The sequence below is a fragment of the Falco rusticolus genome, chromosome 4 (genome assembly GCF_015220075.1).
Source record: "Falco rusticolus isolate bFalRus1 chromosome 4, bFalRus1.pri, whole genome shotgun sequence".
NCBI classification, from domain to species: Eukaryota; Metazoa; Chordata; class Aves; order Falconiformes; family Falconidae; genus Falco; species Falco rusticolus.
The window spans coordinates 97,707,454-97,729,583 of record NC_051190.1 but is presented as its reverse complement, the minus strand read 5'-3'; the positions used below and the strand labels follow the sequence as shown (position 1 = coordinate 97,729,583).

The 22,130-nt window shown below is 35.5% G+C and overlaps 1 protein-coding gene across 3 annotated transcripts in view; it reads left to right on the top strand.

The window, feature by feature from the left end:
- ULK4 (unc-51 like kinase 4) overlaps positions 1-22,130 on the top strand; it is a 249,764-nt gene that overhangs the window by 60,778 nt on the left and 166,856 nt on the right. For all 3 annotated transcript variants that reach the window (XM_037383381.1, XM_037383380.1, XM_037383379.1), the window contains exons 20-22: positions 4,481-4,642; positions 12,161-12,343; positions 17,992-18,119. In XM_037383381.1, coding sequence (XP_037239278.1) covers positions 4,481-4,642; positions 12,161-12,343; positions 17,992-18,119 — 473 coding nt within the window. The remainder of the gene's footprint in view (positions 1-4,480; positions 4,643-12,160; positions 12,344-17,991; positions 18,120-22,130) is intronic.

The window sequence follows — 22,130 nt, the reverse complement described above, 5'->3', positions numbered from 1 at the left end:
CTTCCTTCAGATCCTCCTTTTACACATTTTTTTCTGATACGTGCTTAGAACCGTTAATCTTTCCCATATCTAAACTACTTTTTGATATCTTTTATAATTTTTCTTGTCTGATTTGGTCTGGATTATGTTGCTTTGACGAAGTCCTTCACTGAAACTAGACAGTAAGGTCAGAAACTGTGTGCAAGCCTCCTTTTAAGTCTTCCTGTGTGAAAGCAGAGGAACCACTGAAAAAGCTTCCAGGAGCTCGGTATATGTCCATTTCTGCTTACAAATGTAAATATAAGGTACACAATTATGTACAATTTCAGTAATAATTTCACAGAACCTGGAAAAAACTATATATCGACAATACATTTGCATGGATAAATTAATATATACAGCTATAGCTAATTAGCTGTATCTGACTTTCAGAATGTGCATAATCCTCTCATTTTAAAGCATGGCACCTGGAGAATGTATCTGAATCAGTAAATGGGTAATGGGGTTACAAAGGATAATTTTCTGTCTCTTGGATGTGCAAGGTACTGTTTAAGCAAGATTTTTAATAAATTAGAGCTTGCCAGTGAACTATATAGTACACATTTCCCGTTTTCATATGGATTTCTTCCCTGATGAGGGAACAAGATACAAGTCTAATGGTTTTGGTTCTGAACTGATCAGAAATTTTAATAATAAAAGATAACTTTAAAAAATAATTACCAGTATTTAATATAAGGCAGTTGTTTTATAATGTATATTCTGAGCCAGAGCAGTTAATTTACAGTGAATTTAGAGGGGAGAGGAGAATTTGGAGGAGAGAATAAAATCATAACAATTTTCTCAGAGAGTATAGGACAGCCTATAGTATAAAAGTGATAGTCTGAATCATATGTATTCTTACTTTTATTTCTTCTTTAGGTATCAGTTTTCTAGTTTCTAGTTTACTGACAGGATTGCCTATAATATAAAAGTAAAGCTTTGAATCATACAGATTACCACCTCAATTTCTTCTTTAGACATCACGTTTTGTTAGGTTACTGACAGAATTGCCTGTGGTCTAATAGTAATGTTCTGAATCATACATGTTATCATTTTAATTTAGATACCAATTTTCTAGTCGACTGACAGAATTTTAAAACATTTTTCCACAAAAGGGATTTAAAATTTTTATTTCTGTATGTTCCTTCTTCTCTGTGCAGGCTTTATATTGCAAATTGTTACCAAATCAAGATTTAATTCTTATAATCATGGATGCTTATGATGATAAAACTTTACTTCGTTACATTATGTTTGTAGTTTCTTTTTATTCTGTCTTTTTAGATTAAAGGAATAAGTGTATGGAGATTGATTTAGAATAATGATGGAATACAGTGTAACTTCCTGAATCTTTCAGCTTTTCAAATGTTTATCAGTATTAAGCTTTTACTGAAGTGTGTGTCTCTGTACACAGTGTAATATAAAAAGATCATAAAGTATGTTGCGTTAACCTTTAAATGAAACTATGCTATTTTTAGGTAGTATGTTGGTTAGCATAGTGACTGTGTATCATCAGTGCCTCCAAAACTTCTAGTGCACTGTTAAGTTCTTAACAATCAATAAAAATATCCAGTAGATTCAGTTATTTTAAAAAATGAAAGTAGATTTCTCGATGATGAAGATTTGTGCACGCGCACACACACACCCCCACACACACACCCAGTTGCAATGAAAGTCTTGATTAAAAGAAGTTCTCTTTTTTTAGTAGTTTACATGTATCTACCCTTTTGGTATTTGCTTTCTCACTCAGGGCTCATTTTCACTAAGCATCAATGACTTTTAACTGGAAACAGATACATATGCAAGTGTTCAACGTAACTGAAAATTAGAAGCTTTAAGTGCATTTTATAAAACCAGTTGAAATCTAAATCCAGTGAAAGTAGATGATGTGCTGCTTCTTGATACAGTTCTATTCATAGATTTAGATTTGATGCAATTCATGATATGGACAGAGGTTAAGCGTTACATGGAACGGTTTTACTCGTATCTTGAAGATTGGTTTCTGTTCACTAACATAGCTTATGTCCTGGTAACATGACAGAATGACTCCTTTAAGTAGAAGCCAAATACTAGTTAAAGTCACTCTTCCCTTCCAGACACCTAATTAGGCAGAAAATGGTACAAGTCTAGTTGCTTAGACAGTGCTCGGGAATAGATCCCAGAGGAGCTGAGATGGACAATCTCAGGGGACAGGAAATGGAATTTCTCTGACAGCCTCATTGAGTTTTGAGAGCACTGTGATGGTATACGACCTTTTTCTAGCCAAAGTAGCAGGACAATCTGGCACAGGGCATAACTCATCAGTAGCTGAAAGGAAATAAAGCACACCTTCAGGACCAAATTTTGTGAAGAAAAGCTGTCGTTGTGCCTGGAAATTTGTTAATGTTATAATAACTATTATCTGCTGCATAATGCTTTCATTATGATTTATTAATGGAAGTATAGTGCATTTATTGAGTGTTTCCGCCTGCTTAAGGTAGCAGTGGAGTCCCAGTTGGCATTCCTAGTAGTCACTTCATATATGAGAGATTTAACTTGACTATTAATAATTCAATTATTGATTCAATTTTAAATGCATATAGTCAGTTTAGTAAATCCATGTATTTTTACCTTAAATGTAGCAAAATAAAAAAAAGGACTTAAATTCAGAAGTATAATTCACAAAAACTGAATAAAAATTAAAATTATTTATAAGAGTTTTTTGAGAAAATTAATTTTGGTAAATATATATATGTATTTAGGTATAATAAATCAAAATGAAATGATATATTTCAGTAATAAAAGCTAAAATCAGAGAAGTCTAAATCGTCTTTGGTTTCATGGCTGTAAATGAGAAGGAATACCACAGAAACCAGTAGAGTTTTATAGAAGAGTGTAACTGGTTTAAATGGGAATTGACTTTGGTATTTCTTTTAAGTATTTGAGTAGAGCTGCAGTTCCTTGGGAGAACAGGAAGGATTAGCATGAAAATGATCAATGCAGATTTTTTTTAACAACTTTATACCAGAATTTTGAAATATTTCTACATCAGTGTCTATATTTTAGAATACCCAAGTCACCAGAAAGAAGAGTGGATATTGAATATATTTTTAATGAAGTATAAGTTCTCCCCTTCTGGAAGGCTTTTGTACTGCTTTTGAAAGGTTTCATTATCATTGCTCACAGTTGTTGGTAGTTCCAATTGTGAAGATAAATGTCAGAAATCCAAAGGTTAGTAGGATAATGTGGAGATTAGTTTAAGAAAGAAATCAATTAGATATTATGATGAATTATTTGTGAAGCCAGGCTATGAGGTAGACTTGACAAATTAAATTGGTTGTCCCTCTTATATTAAAATTCACTCTTGCTGAACTCAAGAATGCCATTTAAGACATTGTTGAAAGACTCCACTTATTCATAGTTAAAGATTGAGATAAGGTGAAGCAATGCACAGCCAAAAAGCCACCAGCAATGAATCTTCCAGTTCTGTTGAGGCAGACTCTGCTTTTAAGTGAAAGAATAAAAAAAAAACCCCAAAAAACCCACACCCAAAAAAACCCCACTAAAGAAAGGAGGTGAAGGGGAAAAGAGAGAGAAGTAGAGGCTCTGCTTTTAATTGGTCTGTGTTAAGTATAGCTTCCATTAGGGTCAGTAAGGGTTTCTTGAGAAAGAACTGCTGCCATGCATTGTTCATGATGTGCTGATGGCTCGTGACTATTCTTACCTGATGTTTTTTATTTCATGGAGACATTGTAGGATGAATAGTATTATGTAGATGTTAAAGCTACATGTACAGTGTCTTTCCACAAATTTGCAGATGAAATTATTTGATTAGTATTAAAAATATGAAAGATTGAGAATCCCTTACAGAAATTTAGGAGTTGATTGGATCCAGTGTTTTTTCTTAAACTTTTGTCAGGTTTGTCTGCTTCAGAACAGTAAGAGAAGGGAGTTACGGAATAACTTGACTTGCAAGAAGGCTGTTTCTTTATCCCAGGGGATTGTTGGCTCTTCTGAATAAAGAGGGTTTGATGTAATCAGTTTTATTTTTCCTAATGTAACTTTATCTCATAATCTTGCTATTCAGAGCCAGTTGTGGTGATGAATTTTGATACACATTGATTCTTTCATGCATAAAACACTGATCATGGAACACCTCTAATATAACAAAACCATTTTGGTTTTGAGTGACTGCATTTAATTTGGTGTGATCATTTGGAGCTGAAAGATTTTGTCTTAAATTATACATGTAGTAAATTGTCTTTGCAGTAGAAGACAAAGTGGGGAGAAGTAGAATCCGTAAGGATAAATTGTCACAAGGTGAGGTTTCCAATAAAATGCCTTTGTCAAGTATCAAGTGAAACCAAGAAACCACACTAAGACAATATACATGGAATAAAACATGGACATAGATAATAGTTTAAAAAGAAATTGGAAACATTAGAAGAACTTGCATATGAGTTTTCCTTTCCTCTCCTTTCTATAGGAAGACCGAGTAGTGAACCATTTGGCAGCAAAGATAATTGAAAACGTTTGCACTACTCTCTCTTGCCATGCACAAGGATTTATTACAGGAGAAATTGGACCTGTCTTGTGGTACCTTTTTACACATTCTACAGTAGATTCCTTGAAGATAACCACTGTTTCGGTAAGGAATTTCCTTTTGTGATATAGAAATGTTTTGGCATTTATTTTGAAAAGCATTCTGAATTGAAACTGAAAAGTTTTTGAGCATGTTTTCTGTAAGTATTTGTATTTATATTTCAGATTACTCTAAAATATATTTATAATTTTTTTGAAATTGAAAAGTCTTACAGTCCAGAGCTTATGGAAAGTTGCAGAATCACAGAACTGTCAGGGTTGGAAGGGACCTTGGGAGGTCATATAGCCCAACCCCTTGCTAAAGCAGGTTCACCTAGAGCAGGCTGCACAGAATCACATGCAGGTGGGTTTTGAATGTCTCCAGAGAAGGAGACTCCACAACCTGTCTGGACAGCCTGTTCCTTGTGATTCATTGTTTTCTGGAACATCTGTTTTCTTGTGCTGGTGATCATGATTTATGTTTGAAACATTTAATCCTTTGAAGAATCAATTCCATTCTTGCAAACTTGAAATTTCTTTTTTGTTTGATGTTTTACATGACAGGTGTTTATTCTTATCACAGACTTGCTTGGAAGACATATTTGAAATCTTCATGTTACTTACTGTAAAATTGTCAGGGCTGGTCTTTTCCCTGAGTTTGTAAGTTAATATAGGATGATAACAAGAGAATCAGAGCTATAACATGCAAGCAAAAGGTTTGGAACAAAAAGATTTGTAAGCCAGAAAATATTTAGCAGGGCTGTGAGTTTAACTGTATCTCTTGTTGACAAAACAAAAGCCTTATCCACCAATACAGGTAATATTTTAGAACTGAACAAGTTGACTTACTTTAAATGAAGTGTGATAACTGGATGCTCATTTCCTGAGTAGAGCTCAGGCTCACTAATGAGTTTACTGTTGGCTTCCCAGATGGAAAATGGTAATGTTGCTGCAGCACATCTAGCACTGAGGTAATAAAAGAGTGAGAATTAAAAACACAGCACAAGTGTGGCTGAAGAGATAAATGGTGGAATAAAATTATAATTTAAAAAAATAGGTATTTATTAAGCATTTACTTCAGTGTGTATTTGTGGCAGAGTCTTGCCTGGGAAATAAACTGCTCTAATACTGGGGAAATATCCTGACCTTTTTGAACAGTAAACTTATTTAGTAAAATACATGTTACAGAAGCCTTTGTTCTGTGGCACCTCCCAGTCTTTGTAAAAACTTAGTCTCAGAACTTTTTATGGATAGAGAACTGTCAGTCTCTAAAAATGTAAAATATATGTGTAACCTTCATGGAGGGCATTTATTAAGTCTGCTAGGGCATTTATTAAGCCTTCCTTTGAGTCTGGCTAGTAGGCTGCTTTTTCAGAAGAGTTCTTTTTGAGTCTTTAGCCATTTGATCTGTGAATTTTATGCTTACATCATGACTGCATATATGGAAAAAGACAAGATTAGGGTTATGACTTCCCTTACTTATTGAATATTTTAAAAAGTCTGCTCAGTCCTCTCTTCTCCTACTGCTTTTGCCATAACGGATGTTTTGTATCTTGTGCTTTCAGTTCTTGCCAATCATTAGACTGGTGTTGTGGTTTAGCCCCAGCGAACTGCTAAGTGCCACACAGCTGCTTGCTCACTCCTCCCACATGGGTATGAGGGAGAGAATTAGAAGAGTAAAAATTCACAGGTTTGAGACAGACAGTTTAATAGGTAAAGCAGAAGCCGTGCATGCAAGCAAATCAAAACAAGGAATTCATTCACCACTTCCCATCAGCAGGCAGGTGTTCAGCCATCTCCAAAGCAGGGCTCCGTCACGCATAATGGTCACCTGGGAAGACAAATGCCACAACTCCAAACATCCTCCCCTTCCTTCTTCCCCCAGCTTTATCTTGCTGAGCATGATGTCATATGGTATGGAATATCCCTTTGGCTAGTTTGGCCAGCTGTCCTAGCTATGTCCCCTCCCAGTTTCTTGTGCCCTCCAGCCCTCTTGCTAGCAGGGCCTAAGAAACTGAGAAGTCCTTAGTATAAATGTTAGCAACAACTAAAAACATCAGTATGTTATCAACATTATTCTCACACCAAATCCAAAACCCAACACTATACCAGCTATTAAGAAAAAATTAACTCTGTTCCAGCCGAAACCAGGAGAACCGGGCAGTTGTTGTTTGCTGCTAGATGATAGATCTTTATTTTTATATCTTTCAACTTGTCCTGAAGTTTTCCTCCTGTTTGTCTGCTATCCACTTGGAGAGCTTTGCTTTGATGTCTACCATACTCTTGCTTCCTACACCAGACTTCTGAGCTGCTCCATTTGTAGGGGCCGGCTGGACAGTTAATGCCTGTTTTGTGTGCCACAGTGAGCAGCATATCCCAGAGGAAGTCTGAACTACATTCAGACATTGAGCAAAGAGAGATCACCAGAGGAAATGTCAGTGGGATATTTTTTTTAAATCCTCTTGAAAAGTCAATTTCTTCTTGGACAATATAGTATGCTTGAGTAAGGCAAGAGCTTTTTTTTTCTCTGCTCAGTAAGATACGAAAGTTAGACTTTTGATTCTTATGAATGCACTTGTCAGTGCAGACTCACTATAGCTTTTTGTAGCAGAAGGCTCACAGGTTGGTATCATCAGTGCCACATGTTTTACACAGTTTGTCCTTAGATGAGGTTTCTAGTGACTGTAAGAAGAGAGGGTTGTTGTTTGTCCCTCTGTATCCTCACCCTCTTTTGAGATCCCAGATCATTTGATCTCACCAAAGCTGTAAGGTTGAGGTGAACAACTGAGAAATCTTTTCTTTTTCATAGTATTTATGAGATGGGTAGCTAGCATCTCTTAAGCACTACTGGAGTTGCCTTTTTTTCCATAGTATCTGATGAGAAGAAAATCTTTATGCATCTTGTCTGCAAGGTAGGAAAAAGATGTTTAAGAGGAAGCCAAAACCTGAAGAGCTTGTTGTAGTCTGGTTTACATTTTTTTTTCTTTCTTCCTTTTTATATCCATGGACAGCTACCAGGACTTACTAGTCAATGAGGCTTTTCTAATTGCCCAGTTCAGTCAGTGTTGGCATTTGTGTGGCCTTCTCTAAAGGAGATTGAAAGTATCACAGATCTTGAGTTCCTCAGTTCCTTCACCTCTTGTTGCTGCAGGTGTCATAGAGCAACCTGATCTCTGTGGGCTTCTTGCTCACCCAGGGACATTAAATGTAATTAATTAAATGGTAAATTAAATTAATTAAATGGTAACCATATTAATACTGTAGTTCAAAACTGATTCATCTGGCACTCCTGGGCTGGCACTCATAAGGCTTGCAATGATACTAGTTTTGCCAAGCTCTTCCCTCCTGATTTTTTTTTCCCTTCCCTTTATAATGCAATTCAGAGACATTAGTTGTTAAAGCTTAGCAGTCCTCAAGAACACTCTAGAAGCCCTCTTACAGATGACGTGTTTAGGACAAAGCAGTATGTTTTAGGAGATCACGATAGCTGCAATTACCAGAGTTCCCTAGAGAAACTCAGCTGATTTGTGGGACATCCTTTCAACAGCAGTTGTCAATCTTAAGTAAGAAATGCCTTTTTATCATTCTATTAACTTTTTGTCCTCAAAGTTCCTTAGCAGTGCATGCTTTAATGTTGAGGCCAGCATTTTGAAGAGATGACCAAGTTTGTGTGTGCACACCGAGTTCTGCTGAGGCAAAATATTCTTCAACATCTTGTGCAAATCTGCAGTATAAATGTACTTATGGACAATATAAGCAAAAACCCCCCTATTCCCAACTAACATTTTTTTCCTGTGAAGGCAGTAGGCTTACTGGAGATCATACCTTTCCTTTAGGTATTTACTGAGGTTTTAGTTATGCTGGAGGGTAGGGCTTGCTCCAGACTGATATATTGGAGAGCTCTGAGGGAAAGCAGCAGTAAAGGGGAACTGCAAGAGTGAGACTTTCACTCTTCTACATCCTTGGTCCAGCTCCTTTGGTTTTACTGGTCTTCATGGAAATTATTGCTATCCATGTAGCTAGTTCCATCTCTTTCTTCCAGACAGATAGTTTGACACAAGTATGTTTGGGTCTAAATGTGTTCTTGGTTTTTCCCCTGCACTGTTTTGGGGATTGTGTCGTTTGTCAAAAGCCTGAGGTTGAATTGTTTTATACTGCATATGAAGTGAATTGGACAAGGAAGCTTCTGAAGTAGGATACACTAAGGTGGTACTTTAGTCCTGTTGCTCCTTTGTAGTGAAACACTAAAGTATCAGGAGGGTGAACTTATTTGTTGGATTTATTACTCAATGTCTGATACAAATCATGGTTATGTATAAATACTGTTGGGGTATTTGGGTATATAATCTTAATTTTGGAAAAAAATTATCAATGAACATTGAAATCTAGCACAGGCAGATCTTTTACCAACTGAAGTTCAGAGAGATTTCAGTGACGTACTAATTTTTAAAGGAAAGTACTAACGTATTCTCCAGCTATATTGTACAATTTCTACATTCATGAAATTGTTGCTATAGGTATGTAGGCATTTTTATTCTGCATGACCACATATATTGAGATCATCAGTGTCCTATTGTATGTTATTATGCAGACATTTCTGCTTTGTTTGAATGTATCCTGAAGAATTTATTCTTGACTGACATCTATATTAACATGTAAAAATATATTTCTGTTCAGAAATACATGTATCATGTCTTTACCTAGAGCTAGCAGTCTTCCTGCAAAGTATATTAGCAGTAAGGCACTATGGAATTTTACTTATGGTTATTTCAATCAATAATAAAAATACATCAAGATGATTCTCTATCTTCATTCTCTGGAGTCACAAAATGACACTTTACCTTGTCCTGTCTGTCAGAGGTGGCAAATGGGGACTGTGTCTCAGTATTTGTGCTCACTTTGGAGTCCAACATGCCTCAGGTAAATATCACAAATTTTGCCTGCAGGAAAGCTGTATCTTTTTATCATTTTGCTAGACTCAGAGAAAAAGTAATTCTGTAAGATGTCAAAGTGACATTCTGACAAGCTCAGCAGCAAGAAGAATATTTTCTTTCTAGTACACTGAACATGTTAATTTTTTTTTTTAAATAATTCTTGATTTTGTTTCTAAGAGATGTCTTTTTCTGCTGGGGTAGGAGTAACAAGGCATAAGCCACTTAAGTGGAAACTAATTTGGGAAAGCTCACCACAATCTTTTGGGGGTATGTTTTTGTTTTATTTTGTGTTTTTTATATATTTTATTTATAAAATAATTGGTGCTGAATAGTTACTTTCAGAGACTTGGATATTGCAGATACATTAAAGCGTTCATTCTCAGACTTGAGAGAGTCATGTTGTCCAGCCAACATATGGCATGTAAGACCGGACAGCAACAGATAGGGCATAGATGATCATAGAATTGTAGATTATCTCACGCTGGAAGGGACTGATAAGGATCATGATGCTAGGGTTGGAGCTGCTGGGAGAAAAGGTGCTGGTTAAGGCTGCGCAGAGAGCAAGGGCAGAGAAGCCAATTCCAGGAGAATCTCCTGGAATTCCAGGATCACTCTCATGGTGATGATAATTTCCTGTTCCAATAATGCTGCTGAGAGATAATGGTGTGAGCTCTAGTCTTACCTCTTCTCATCGTTGATTCTCAATTCTTGCTCCACCACGTTTTGACTTACCTCCATCTGTTCTCTCCAGATGCTGGATCTACTGAAGTGATTTAGGATATTTAGTCTTTTATCCTCCATTAAACTCCATCATCTGCTTTTCTGCTGAAGGGTTGGTTTCACTCATACGGCAGAGCACCCTGTGACATACCAGCTAATGGGAGTTTAAAGCTTCTCCCCTTGGCGGTTGGTGAGCTGGAGCATTCCTGCGGTCTCCAAAGCTGCCATATGATCCCAGAAGACAGCCATGTCTTTCCCGTCAGATTTGCCTGAAGGTCATCTGATGGCCTGTGGCTATGGTCACCCTTGTTTGACAAGGTCTGTAGCAGAGAGCTAAGGCATTGGCAAGTCTGCATACACCCCCTTAGCACACCAGGTTCCATGTTGCTTTGACACAGTCTGTCCCTAGGTCCCAGCAGTTCACTGTTAATACGACCCTCGAGGATAAGCTTAGTGAATGCGCATACCTCCTGCCCACTCATGTTGAGGGCTAGAGGTGAGGGGCTGGATTGCATCCTTGGGGAAATAGAGCATGCTGTACTAAGAAACTGAGATTGATAGTCTATGTTTTAAAAGTGGGGGTGGGGGGAAAGAGGAAAAATAAAAGGCTGCAATCGATCTGGTTCCTGGACCAGAAAGTACATGGAAGAACAAGATCAGAGTAGATGAACGACATCAATAAAATATCTGTTTAAAAATAATAAGTTATTGATTTATTGTCTTATATGCCTTTTTATTTTTTTAGCATGTTTTGAGTAATGTTTCTGAGGGCACTGGTGAGCTGGGTAGTTTCTGAGGTTCTTACATGGGAAACTTCTCTGATGATAGTATTCTGTGGGTGTAATTGACTATAGTTTCTCTTAAATGTGACCTCGCTATTGAATGCATACCAAGTAAGTAGCAATTTCTAAATATAGCTGGTGTGAATAGAACAAAGCAGTAGTAATATTGCCTACTTTACACAGAACAAAAGTCGCCTTCAAAGTTTTTCTCTAAAACCAATTCGTATTTTCACGTGAATCAAATAATTGACGTAATCTGCTTTCGTATCGTAACACTACATTCGGGCCAAAGAAAATGAATTTTTAAATGTCTGAAGAGTCTTATTTTCTTTATCTGGAGAGAACAAAAGCAGTTACAGTATCTTGAAGGCTGCATTTCCAGAGGTACCAAAAGGAAAAGCTGTGCTGACTTGGAGATGAATCCACCCTCGAGGTTGTTTGGTAATGTTTGTTATGAAACTGCCAATACTGAACACATTTGTGGTCACTTCACCAGAGCGCAGTCAGCATCTGCATTTTCTGTTACAACTGTATTAATCACGGATATTTCTAAATCAACCATTTGGAGAATAATTTGCATGTTTACTACAGTAAACACAGTTCCTTAACAAGTATCTACATCTAGAGTATTATCTTGATCTAAAGATAGTCTTCAGATAGTGATCTACTATATATCAGATTATAGTCCATGAGCAGAAATAGAGGGGAAAGATGCCCATCTCTATGGGGGACAAGAATTTCTGTGCTGTGTGCCACCTCTATTTTCTGCTGCCTGTGGTCTTTTCTAATACAGTGTTACCTGATGCTGCCTCCATCCTGTGCTTGACAAAAGACTCTGTCATGGACTATGCTGCTCCATTGTTATTGTTCTCTAGAGGGAAAGAGTAATATGACTTGGTGTACCAAATATTTCAATTTCAGCTGCATGGAGTGTATAGCAACATATTTAGAATAATTCCAGGTCTCTAAAAATAAAGTAGCCTTTCCTCCTAATAGTTGTTTTATGAATTAAACTATTAATTTTCTATATTCCTAAACTATTGGAAAAGTCATCACCTGTTTTTATTCCTATTGTTTTTCCTGAGATGATAATTCCATTAAATAATGATGGTTTGGTGTGTTTGGTTTTTTTTTTCTTCACTTTTGTAGGCTTTGTGCAGAATTACTCGTTACTCACCTAATGCTTTCCAGAGTGTTATTGAAAAAGTGGGATTAACAGCTGTACTGAATTCCTTGGCAAATGGAATATGCAAAATTCAGCAGTACATGCTAACCATGTTTTCAGCAATGTTGTCATGTGGGATTCATCTACAGAGACTGATTCAAGAAAAGGTTTGATTTCGTATTAGTAATATTCATTGGCATTGAATTTCACTAATGGAAAGTTAAAGTTGGCTCTGGTAGTGTTTTTGTGTTTTCAAAATAACTCAATGACAAGTATCTGAAAAGCAGGAAATGAGGAATGTGTTTATGTTGTTTTTATTTGCTTAAAATCTAAATAACAAGGTGTGTAGTTTTTCTTTCTTTCTCCCAGATCTTCAAGAGATGGTACTAATGGGTATATAAATTGCTGCTGCAGCTAGAATTCAATCAATTCGGAAAACTCTAGCCTGACTATAACTGATAATGGCCCTAAGGAAAAACAATAAGGAATGCATGAGGACAGCTATTTGACATAACTGTCTTAGACATTTAAAAGAGAAAATAATGAGTGTCCTGATTGGATCTAAAGCTGTACTTTTTGCTCTCCTTAAAGGACCTTAGGCCAATTTGTAAGTGAAATGTCTTGCAGAAATTAGCATTTTAATAACTTATGGTTTTATTTTTAGTGTCATTGAATAAAACTACTGGTCCTGATTTATGTCTAATATAATTTTAGGAAGAGGTGATGAAGAGCTTTCTATTTTGATTACCAAATTATTACATGCTTAGAGAAATGGTGTTTATTTTTTTGGCAGTAAGTCTGCACAATTCATAAATGAAAGTAATCCCTCTCTGCTTAGAAAGGATAAAAATCACAAGGAAAACGGGAACTCTAGCTTATGTTTTCATCAGATACTCTCTTGTAATGTATGTTGTAACCTGACGGTCATCTTGACTGTAACAATCTGTTTAGGCTTTAGTTGGGAGAGATCAATTTGGTTTCTCTACACATTGTTTTTAGAACAATGTTTAAATTAAAAAGTAATCCACTGTTTTCCACCCATCACTTCTTGCAGCCTGAAATCACTCATTCTCTTACTAAAAGTTGTTTCTGTGCCTTGTCAGAATTGCCAGTGTGTTTTTGTAAATGTTTGTCAGCTGTTCTTAAGCTTTCCAGAGATTCCACTACTACAGCACTAACAGGTGGCAAATTGCCCCATAATGTCACAGTTTCTGATAGCGCACATTACTGTCAGTTGGTGGCGTAATCAGAGAAGTATATTCAAAAAATGCTGACTTGAATATTCAGTGAAATGATGCAACGTGTAACAAGCATATGGCTACAGCATGATGTTTTCTGTGAAGTTTGTACAAGATTTATATGGTTAAAAGGACTCTTTCTGATACTGAAATTCTCCTACTTATAGGAAAACAGGAAGTATTTTGTTGGCATGCAGTATGGGAACAGCTGACACTTTGTGGGTTTAAAATTGCTTTGTAATCATTAATGAATTGTCATAGGTGTTTTTTGAACAAGTGTTGCAATTTTGCAGATTAGAACATGTAGACATTCTTTTGTCTAATAATACAAGTGTGAATAGTACCCAAAGCTGTAACTGAAAAGACATTGTACTTTAAAAATTGGTAGAGGGTCTAGTTTTACTGCATGTGCCCAGATGTGGTAACTGTATCTGCCTTACAGCTCAGATAAATCTGTATCTCATAGAATGTCTATTTTGCTCAAATCAGATAGCAGGATTTTAGAAGAAAAACTAGATTTCCATTTTTCTTGAATAGGATCTAAAACCAGAATCCTGCTCCTGAATTGAACTGCCAGGTACTATCATGTTAGCTGGAGTAATAACATTGTATTGCTGAAAAGTGAATTTAATAATCTATACATTTTTCAATAGTCCATGAGCATGACACAGAAGTGCACCTTAATGAGAGAAGGGAAAAGAATAAACAAGTGGGTAGTGTTGGCCTACAAAGTGTTTTGCTTTCTGTAGTACTCTTGTATACAGCAGCCTAAGAGGCAGAACCTCAGTGTTACACAGAAGGTAGTGATAAAGTTGTGACTAACTTTTTAATACAGCTGCAAACCAACGTATTAAAAGATGCTTAAAGATATAAATTCCAGGTGGAGATCGTTTAGCTTTGTATACATTACCTGGAATCTCTCTTAGCTTACAGACTTAAGGCTGCCCTTGTTTTCTGCTCCCTTCAAGAACAGTGATAAAACCAGTTATGAAATAGAAGCCAGAAGACGAAGAAGTGCAATTCTGTGGTCAGCTACGCTAGTGTAAATCTTCAGAGAACTACAGTAGCTAAAAGGGACTGTGTTTGTCCCTCTCTTGACACAGAGCCTTTCTGTTTCGGTTTCTTGGAAACAAAAAAAGCCAAAATTGTATTTTTAAAATAAGCATAGAAAAAGAACTAAAAATCAAAAATCTTTGGTGGACTATAGCAGTAGACCAAAAAATAATAAATTGCCAATTACTTTCATCTAGCTGTCAAGATTTACCTTTGAATGAGTAAAAACCAGTCACATAACTTTTTGAATGTGGTTAGGTTCTTCAGAGGTCAGATAATGGGATGGGGTATTTTTTGTTTGTTTTTTCTGAAGTACTGGTAAGTAAAATTCTTCAGATAGTTACAGCAATACATTGTCACAATGGCATTGTTTCTTTATTTCCCTACACCATTGGCCATACTGTCTTTTTATCTTGGTCCTGTCCAATTATGACGCTGGAAAAAAGCATTATACATGTGTTATAAACATTGTCCTCATATTTCAGTTAGTTTTTTTCAGTTCTGTGTCTTTTACCTGATTGTGGACAAAGACCTACCTTTGGTGTTGATGGTTTCATCAATATCAGTATGAATTAATAAAAAGATATAAATACCTTTAACAAAGTCTTTGTAACTCTTACAATATGGAGGCATTTGCAATGTGTAGAGAGTTTGAAAACATGCAACAATACAACAAATGCTCACTATCACAACTTCAGTTCTTGCATAGTGAAATCGTGGTCTGACTGTTTTCCCCTTGTGTAGCCAATTCAAAAACATCATTGCTTTTTGTGATTTGTTTTAAACTTGCTTTGCAGTATCACTAAGTGTCCAATATAAAATAATGATCTTGTTGGAATCGACAGTGCATTCACTCGCAATGAAAAGAGTGTCCTTACCCTGCAGAGTCTCCATGGATACATCAAACAGTTGCAGGAGAAGAAAGAACAATGTAACAGTGAAATTATTAATAATTAATGTATCAGATGGTATTTCAGCCATTTTTAGCTTTTCTGATCTATTGAGTCCTGCAGGTCAGCAAAGATGTGCTTCAGATTTTCTTTGGATAAACTTTTGCTGTTTTGCAGTTCTCAAACCTGCCAGGAAAGCAAATTCCAAAATGTCACATCTATTTCTTAAGCTAGATTATTAGAACATTCCCGGATGCACCTAATGTAACTGATTTTATTTGACAGCTTTGTCATACCCCATGGTAACCCCCACATGTAGCACTGAAATATTCTTGCTTTCGAGACAATGAGGACTAAAAATAGTCAGATGTGTTTTGGTTTGTAGTTGCAAGTGTCTGGTGTTCCTGTACTTACTCTATTGAATCCATTTATGTTAGCAGGCAGTGTTGCATTATATAATACTCTTTCACCAACTCTGAGGCTTTACAGGGTTTCCTAACGTAAAAACTTCTTTTGGTTGTTCTGTAGTTTCATTTAAAAAAAAACAAACACCAAACCCCCCATAAACCCCCATTTTATTAAAATGTCAACCTTTGCTTTTAGTAGATTATAACTTAAGAACTTTACTGCTGCAGGTTCATACTGGAGAAGCTACAAGTCATGCTCCATGAATTGTTGAAGTGTTTAAAGCAGTAAACTTTATACAGCTTATGTATACTAACTGCAAGACTGAGGAACTCTTCTGTTTACGAAAGAAATTACAGAAATACAACAAAACAGTTCTGGAATAATTAATAGCAGTTTGTTTCTCTGTGATTTCTGTCGTTACTGCCTATGATAACTGCTTTTGAAGACAGTGTTAGAATGATACCAGATCAAAATCTGATGGTTTGTTGGCCAGCTTTTACACTCCTGTTCCATTTCCAGACTCTGTAAAGAGGTATAGTTAATTGTTGCAAAGGCTGTCTCTAATAAATTACATTCAGTGATGATTTTCACTTTTATGACAATGAAGTTCCTGCTTTTGCTGACAGAATAACTGAAAGGCAATTTGAATAATATTTGGTATGTTAAAGGTATGTTAAATGCACATCACACAGCAGGATTTTAAACTTCTTTATTTCTGATTTTTTTTTGTTCTTTTGTTGTTGTTTTTTTTTTATTTTGGGTTGGTTTTGTGGTGGTTTTTTTTGAGAGGGAGAGAGATTTGAAGTAGGGTTTGTGTTTTCAGAACAAGGCATTCTGATCAAAAGCTGATCCAAAAATACCTGCCGACAAGGTCATCTTTGAAGGTGGAGGCTTGGCTTTTTTTGTGGGTTGGGTTGGTTTGGCTTTTTACCAAATAGTCCAATTGATTGTTGTAGAAGATAACAGGTGTGTAGTGGACATTTGTACTCCTCAGAGGTAGAGGATACTCCATATGGGGGAGGTTGTCCTTTTTTTATTTCTTTTTTTCTCCTTTGGTTCTTCAGGAGTTACAACATGTATCATTGGACAGAGCATAAATGATCCTCATCTTATGCTTTTTACAACTCATAATACTTGATTCTGTTCTTCATAATATGAGAACTCTTTTTCCTTTTGATGATTTTCAGCTTTATTCTCTTGAAAGCTGAGGCAGTACAGATGAAACTCGCATCTTTCCACATGTCAGGCCACATTCCAGAAACAAGAGAAGAAAATCCTTAAAATATACAGGGCAAAATAGAGAGAAAGAAAGAAGAAAGCTGTGATTTCAGAATCCAGTCAGCTAAGCATTGTTAAATTTCTACATGGAAATATTTGTGGTTATTGTGTATTTATCACTACCCTTATTAAACTTTTAAAATTATTCTTTCATTTGTATTTACAGGAAGGAAGAAGTTAACAAGGATCTTAGCATCTTATAAATTGACTTTATTATAGGGCTGGAGAATGATTATAGGATTAGGAAAGTTATGGCTCCTTACTGCTTGTGGTTTATCCTAGTTCTTTCTTTCCAAGTCCTTATTTGGGTTGTTCCTAGAAAAGATGTTATTAACATTATGAACCCAAAATAAAATCAGTTTAGATAAGAACAATCAGAGAAGGTAGAAGCAGTGTTGCCATCTATTTAGAGCATTTGTTGTATAATTTAGTGTCTGATGTAGACATGGTTGTGTCCAACAAAGGTGTTGGTTTTAATCTTCCTACATATATAGGAATTAATAGGCAAACAATCATGTTTGTGCTGAAATATTTATGTATTCTGAAAATCCTTCAGTCTCCTTTTAAAATAAATATATTAAAGTATCCTACATTTATCCTTAAGGTAAGACATTTTAAAATAAAAGTTTTTTCATATTTTGTAGTTAATCTTGTATAATTTTGGACACAGTACATTAGATAGATAGTCCTTACTTGTTGCAGCTTTTGAGAAGATGTACAAAGCAGCCTTGGACTGGGCCAGTCTGTCTTGAATAGAATTTATTTAGTATGTTTTCTGGATATTTTTTTTTTTTTTTGCCATGAGTGACATGAAAAATACCTTAGGAATATAGAATGCACATGCACATGAAAATGAGCAATTTTAAAATGTATACAGTGTTAAAATACAGTGCAAATAACCTTTTTCCATAAAATAAAATTAATGTATTTGTGTTTATTTCCACCAAGGATTTTGTGACTACCATTACTCGTTTACTTGAAAGTCCTTCAACTTTTATTCGAGCAAAAGCCTTTCTGGTCCTTCTACAAGTTTTAATTAATAACAGGGAGATGTTGCTACTCAGTTGTCAAGCAAGGTAAGGTGACAATGGAAGATAATTGGAGATTTAATGGTTATTTTTAAAGTTGTACCTGAATTACTTTAAAATGTGTTGTATTTTTGAGCCAGTGTTTTAGGAGTGACCTAATTTCTGTGCAATATGAATCCTTTTATTCATGAGGATATCAAGAAAAGAACATTCTCTTTTGTCTGGGGTCATCAGGTGATGATTACTCACAAGGGGAAAACGCTGTCTTACAGGGAGACTGTCTTTTAAAGTAACTTGTGATCCCAGTGAGCCATTAGCAAGGAGCAGATTTTGCTTTGGGTAGGGCAAAACAAATACTGCAACAGTGAGTTGTTGGTATAGTGGGAAAGTAAAATAAAAAGGTCTGTCATATACCTTCCTTATTTTGGGGTGTGGTATAATCCATAGTTTTTTCACTATAGACACATAAAATAGTATTTCTCGGCTCTATATGTTGTTTATTTTTTTCTATGTTTTAAAATACTTTGCAAGAAATGATTGCACTAAAATTATATTTGACTTAAGGTGGAATAGTTATTTGAATTTTGGATCTTCTGATAGCACAAAAATAGTCCCATATCAGACATGAGGAAATTAGACTGTGTTAGAATGTAAATTGTCTCCAGGTGTTGGGGTGATTGGAGAAGTAAGATGAAAGAAATTTTATTTGGATTTGTATTTTCTACTGTTCATTATGAAGAACAGCAAAATGTAGTGTCAACCCAGTTTTAATGGTATTGGGATAAAGCAGGTTTGGAACTGAAAGTAAAAAAGAATGAGGCTTAAGGATAGCTGTAAATCTAATTGCATTTACAGCAAATATAACTTCATATCGTATATTGATGTTTGAGAAGAATTAAGATGTATGCATTGGATCTAGAGGGCTGGATTGGAAGGAGCAGGTGAGTTATGCCATGAAGCGTTGTGAGAGGATGTCTTGTGGGATGCTGTTGTTATATACCCCTCCACTCACAAATCTGTAGGTATCCCAATTTCTGTAGATCACAGAGAATAAGTACTGAATCCAAGTTTCTTTTTCATGTGTATCTTTTTATACTTCCAGAAATGTTTTATCAGGTGATGTGTTCTGGTTAGTGTAAAATGTCTCTAATGATTCGTTAGTGACTTTTTGAGAGGTGAGATTTTTAATGACTGCTGCTATTCATATGCTTGTTATAGTACGTAGGGCTGAGCTGCGTGTTTGAAGAAATGTCTGAGAGAAGCCCTGTACTGACAGTTACAATTTGTTTATTTATACCTAGGGTATTATGAGAACAGCTTTAATTTTTATCAACAATTTGGTCTCTTCTATTTATAATTCTTTGTAATGTGTAGCCTTTCTGAAGAGAATGTGTTGTGAATTTGGGATGTTATTTTGTATTGTGAATTTTGGCTTTATCCTGCTGTTTTATCGTGATGCTCCAGACGGAGCTGATTAGGGACCAATACATAACATAACACATTAGGCAAAAAACAGGCAAGCCTTTTAGTAGCTTTATTGAATTGTTAAACTGTTTTTCTTAATTTGTTATGTTTTCTTCATAAATGTTCTTCAGTGACCAGAATATCTCTTGACAGGATAGATCATCTAGACTAAAACTTTTCTCTTGCATCGAGAAGGTGAGATGGCTACAGTAGCACGAGAGAGGATAAATGACTCATAGTATGTGGAGACAGCTATTTTCATAATATCCTGAACTCTGGAAAAATTTTATTAAGCCCAGTAGAGATAATGGGTATTCTTTGGCTTATACTGTTGAATTCCTATTGGAGTATTTTAGTTAAATGTCTCCAGTTCTGTGACAGAAAAGTTACTTCAAAATTAAGACTTATAAATTCAAAGTTGCTAGTACAGTAAGCAGTTATCAATTGGATGACTATTGAAAATGTTTGATATATTCAATGCTCTTTATGAAGGTGTTTGATTTGAGAAATATGAGTGTAGTAAAATGTGCATAATTTCTACTTATTAGTTTGTCTTTAGCTAGTCCCTGTAACAGGATTTATATTGCTTTAGATTATAAAATCTGTTTATGATAAAGATAATAAGTATAAGGCAATTTTTCAGCATGCATCGGTTGAAGGACCTGATGCAGATGCCAAAGCAGCCAGTAATAACTGTTTCATGGCAACACTACATATGTCTTTACAGCTTCAAGTTAAATCTTGTTTGACACTGGAAAAGGCTTTTGTTTAGTAATCAAAATTATACATAATTTTGCAGAGATTTTTGTGAGTGGTGATTTTGGGTGGGGTTTTTTTGTTATTGTTTTAAATCTTCATCCTTTTTGGTTAACACAGGTTAACTAAAAACAGGTTTTTGAATTGTTGGGGTAAATGGCCTGTATATGTCCTCAGAGCATGCAAGACATTTAGATTCTTGGAGGTCTGTCGTTCTCTGTGAACTTAGTGAACTGAAGAGAGAAGTAGAGGGAGGACTGCTAGTGGGAGACCTCCTGCATTTAGGTTCAGTCATCTGCCGCCTACATGAGATGCTGGTGAAGTTGTAACTGAATCTTACTGATACCTAAAGCTGATTTTAAGGATGTTGGTGGTAAATGGTGGAAGGGAATGAAGGAATTTTAGAAAACAGTTCTTAAAGAGACCTTGAGTAGTTGCAGAGTCTACTCTTCTGATCCAGGCCAAGGTCTATTATGCTTGAGAAATATTTTTTAATGATTGGTGGAAATTGGTGGGTATTCATGACCTCTTTTTGACAGGTGTTCTAATTGTTAGCTATTAGTAACACAAATTAAAAATTCTTGTTGTTTGTTCATTGAAATGTCAATTCTACAGGTTAAGCACAGACAATAATGTAGCCTCTTTCCTCTTACAGTGACTTCTGTATATTTGAAGACCATGTTTTACCATGTCTCTGCTCGGTCTTCTGAATTTTGACTAAATCTTCTTTTTTTTTTACCATTTATCATCTTTATAAATGAACAGTTCTTATTCTGTTTAAGTAGTAGACTTTATTCGCATTCCTATTACTCAAGACTGTTAACTCCAATTCTGGTTTTGCTCCACTCTTCACATCTTTTCTCAGAAAACTTGGGTTGTTTTCCTTTTTTTGTGTAGAAGGTCGCTGATGGCCATATCATGCAATACAGATACTTGAAGAAATCTTTTTAAAAATCAAACTTGGCTTCATAGACAGTGTTTTATTCCTTATCATATTTAACTTATTTATAGTAACACTTACATACTTTTCCATGTATTGTTGAGTGCAAGACAAACGTGTGCATTATGAGAGTTGAATAAATGTATTTCCTTAAGCATAGTTTTGCCCATTAGACAAAACACTGAGATTCTTCAGGCAATAAAAGTAACTGATCAGTTCTTCTACATGTGACTGAGGAATTTGTCAAAGGAAAATAATGATACTAATGCTTTCCTGCCTGTATATGGATCTGTACATTTTTCTCGAGAAAATGTATAGTTGAAAAGTACTGTCAGGGAAGAAATACTTATGTGTATTTTGAGAAAATCTTTATGTGAAAAACAGTTTTGTGATGGGAGGGTCAACAAAAAGAGAGAATGCATGAGTTTACATAAACTTTGTATCTTTCCTCTCAGAATAAATGAACATATTCTGTATGCTTCTCAAATGTGATTAACTAGTAGAACATGCTTTTTAAAAAAGAACCGCTGTCCCATCCCACGCCCCCCTCCAAGAATTCCCTTCATGTTGAAGTCTGTTCAGCCTATTTTAAGTAAAACTGAAACAGATCTAAACATATTTCCATATAGAATCAGATGATTGTTAAATCATGGAAGGGCTTTCTTCAAGAAAAAAATCCATACAAACTCTGATCTTTGAACATGTTTTTGTTAAAAATTAAACAGTTTTTCAGTAAAATTTACATGGTTGTCTGGAAAACCTAGAGGGCTTTATACACTTTTTAAATTAAAAAAAAATATTTTTTTTTAAAAGGAAAATTCTATTTGAAGCATAATGTGAGATATTTAGGTAGTTGTCTTCTCCCAGACAAATCAAAATTCCTTGTAATCTGATACAAT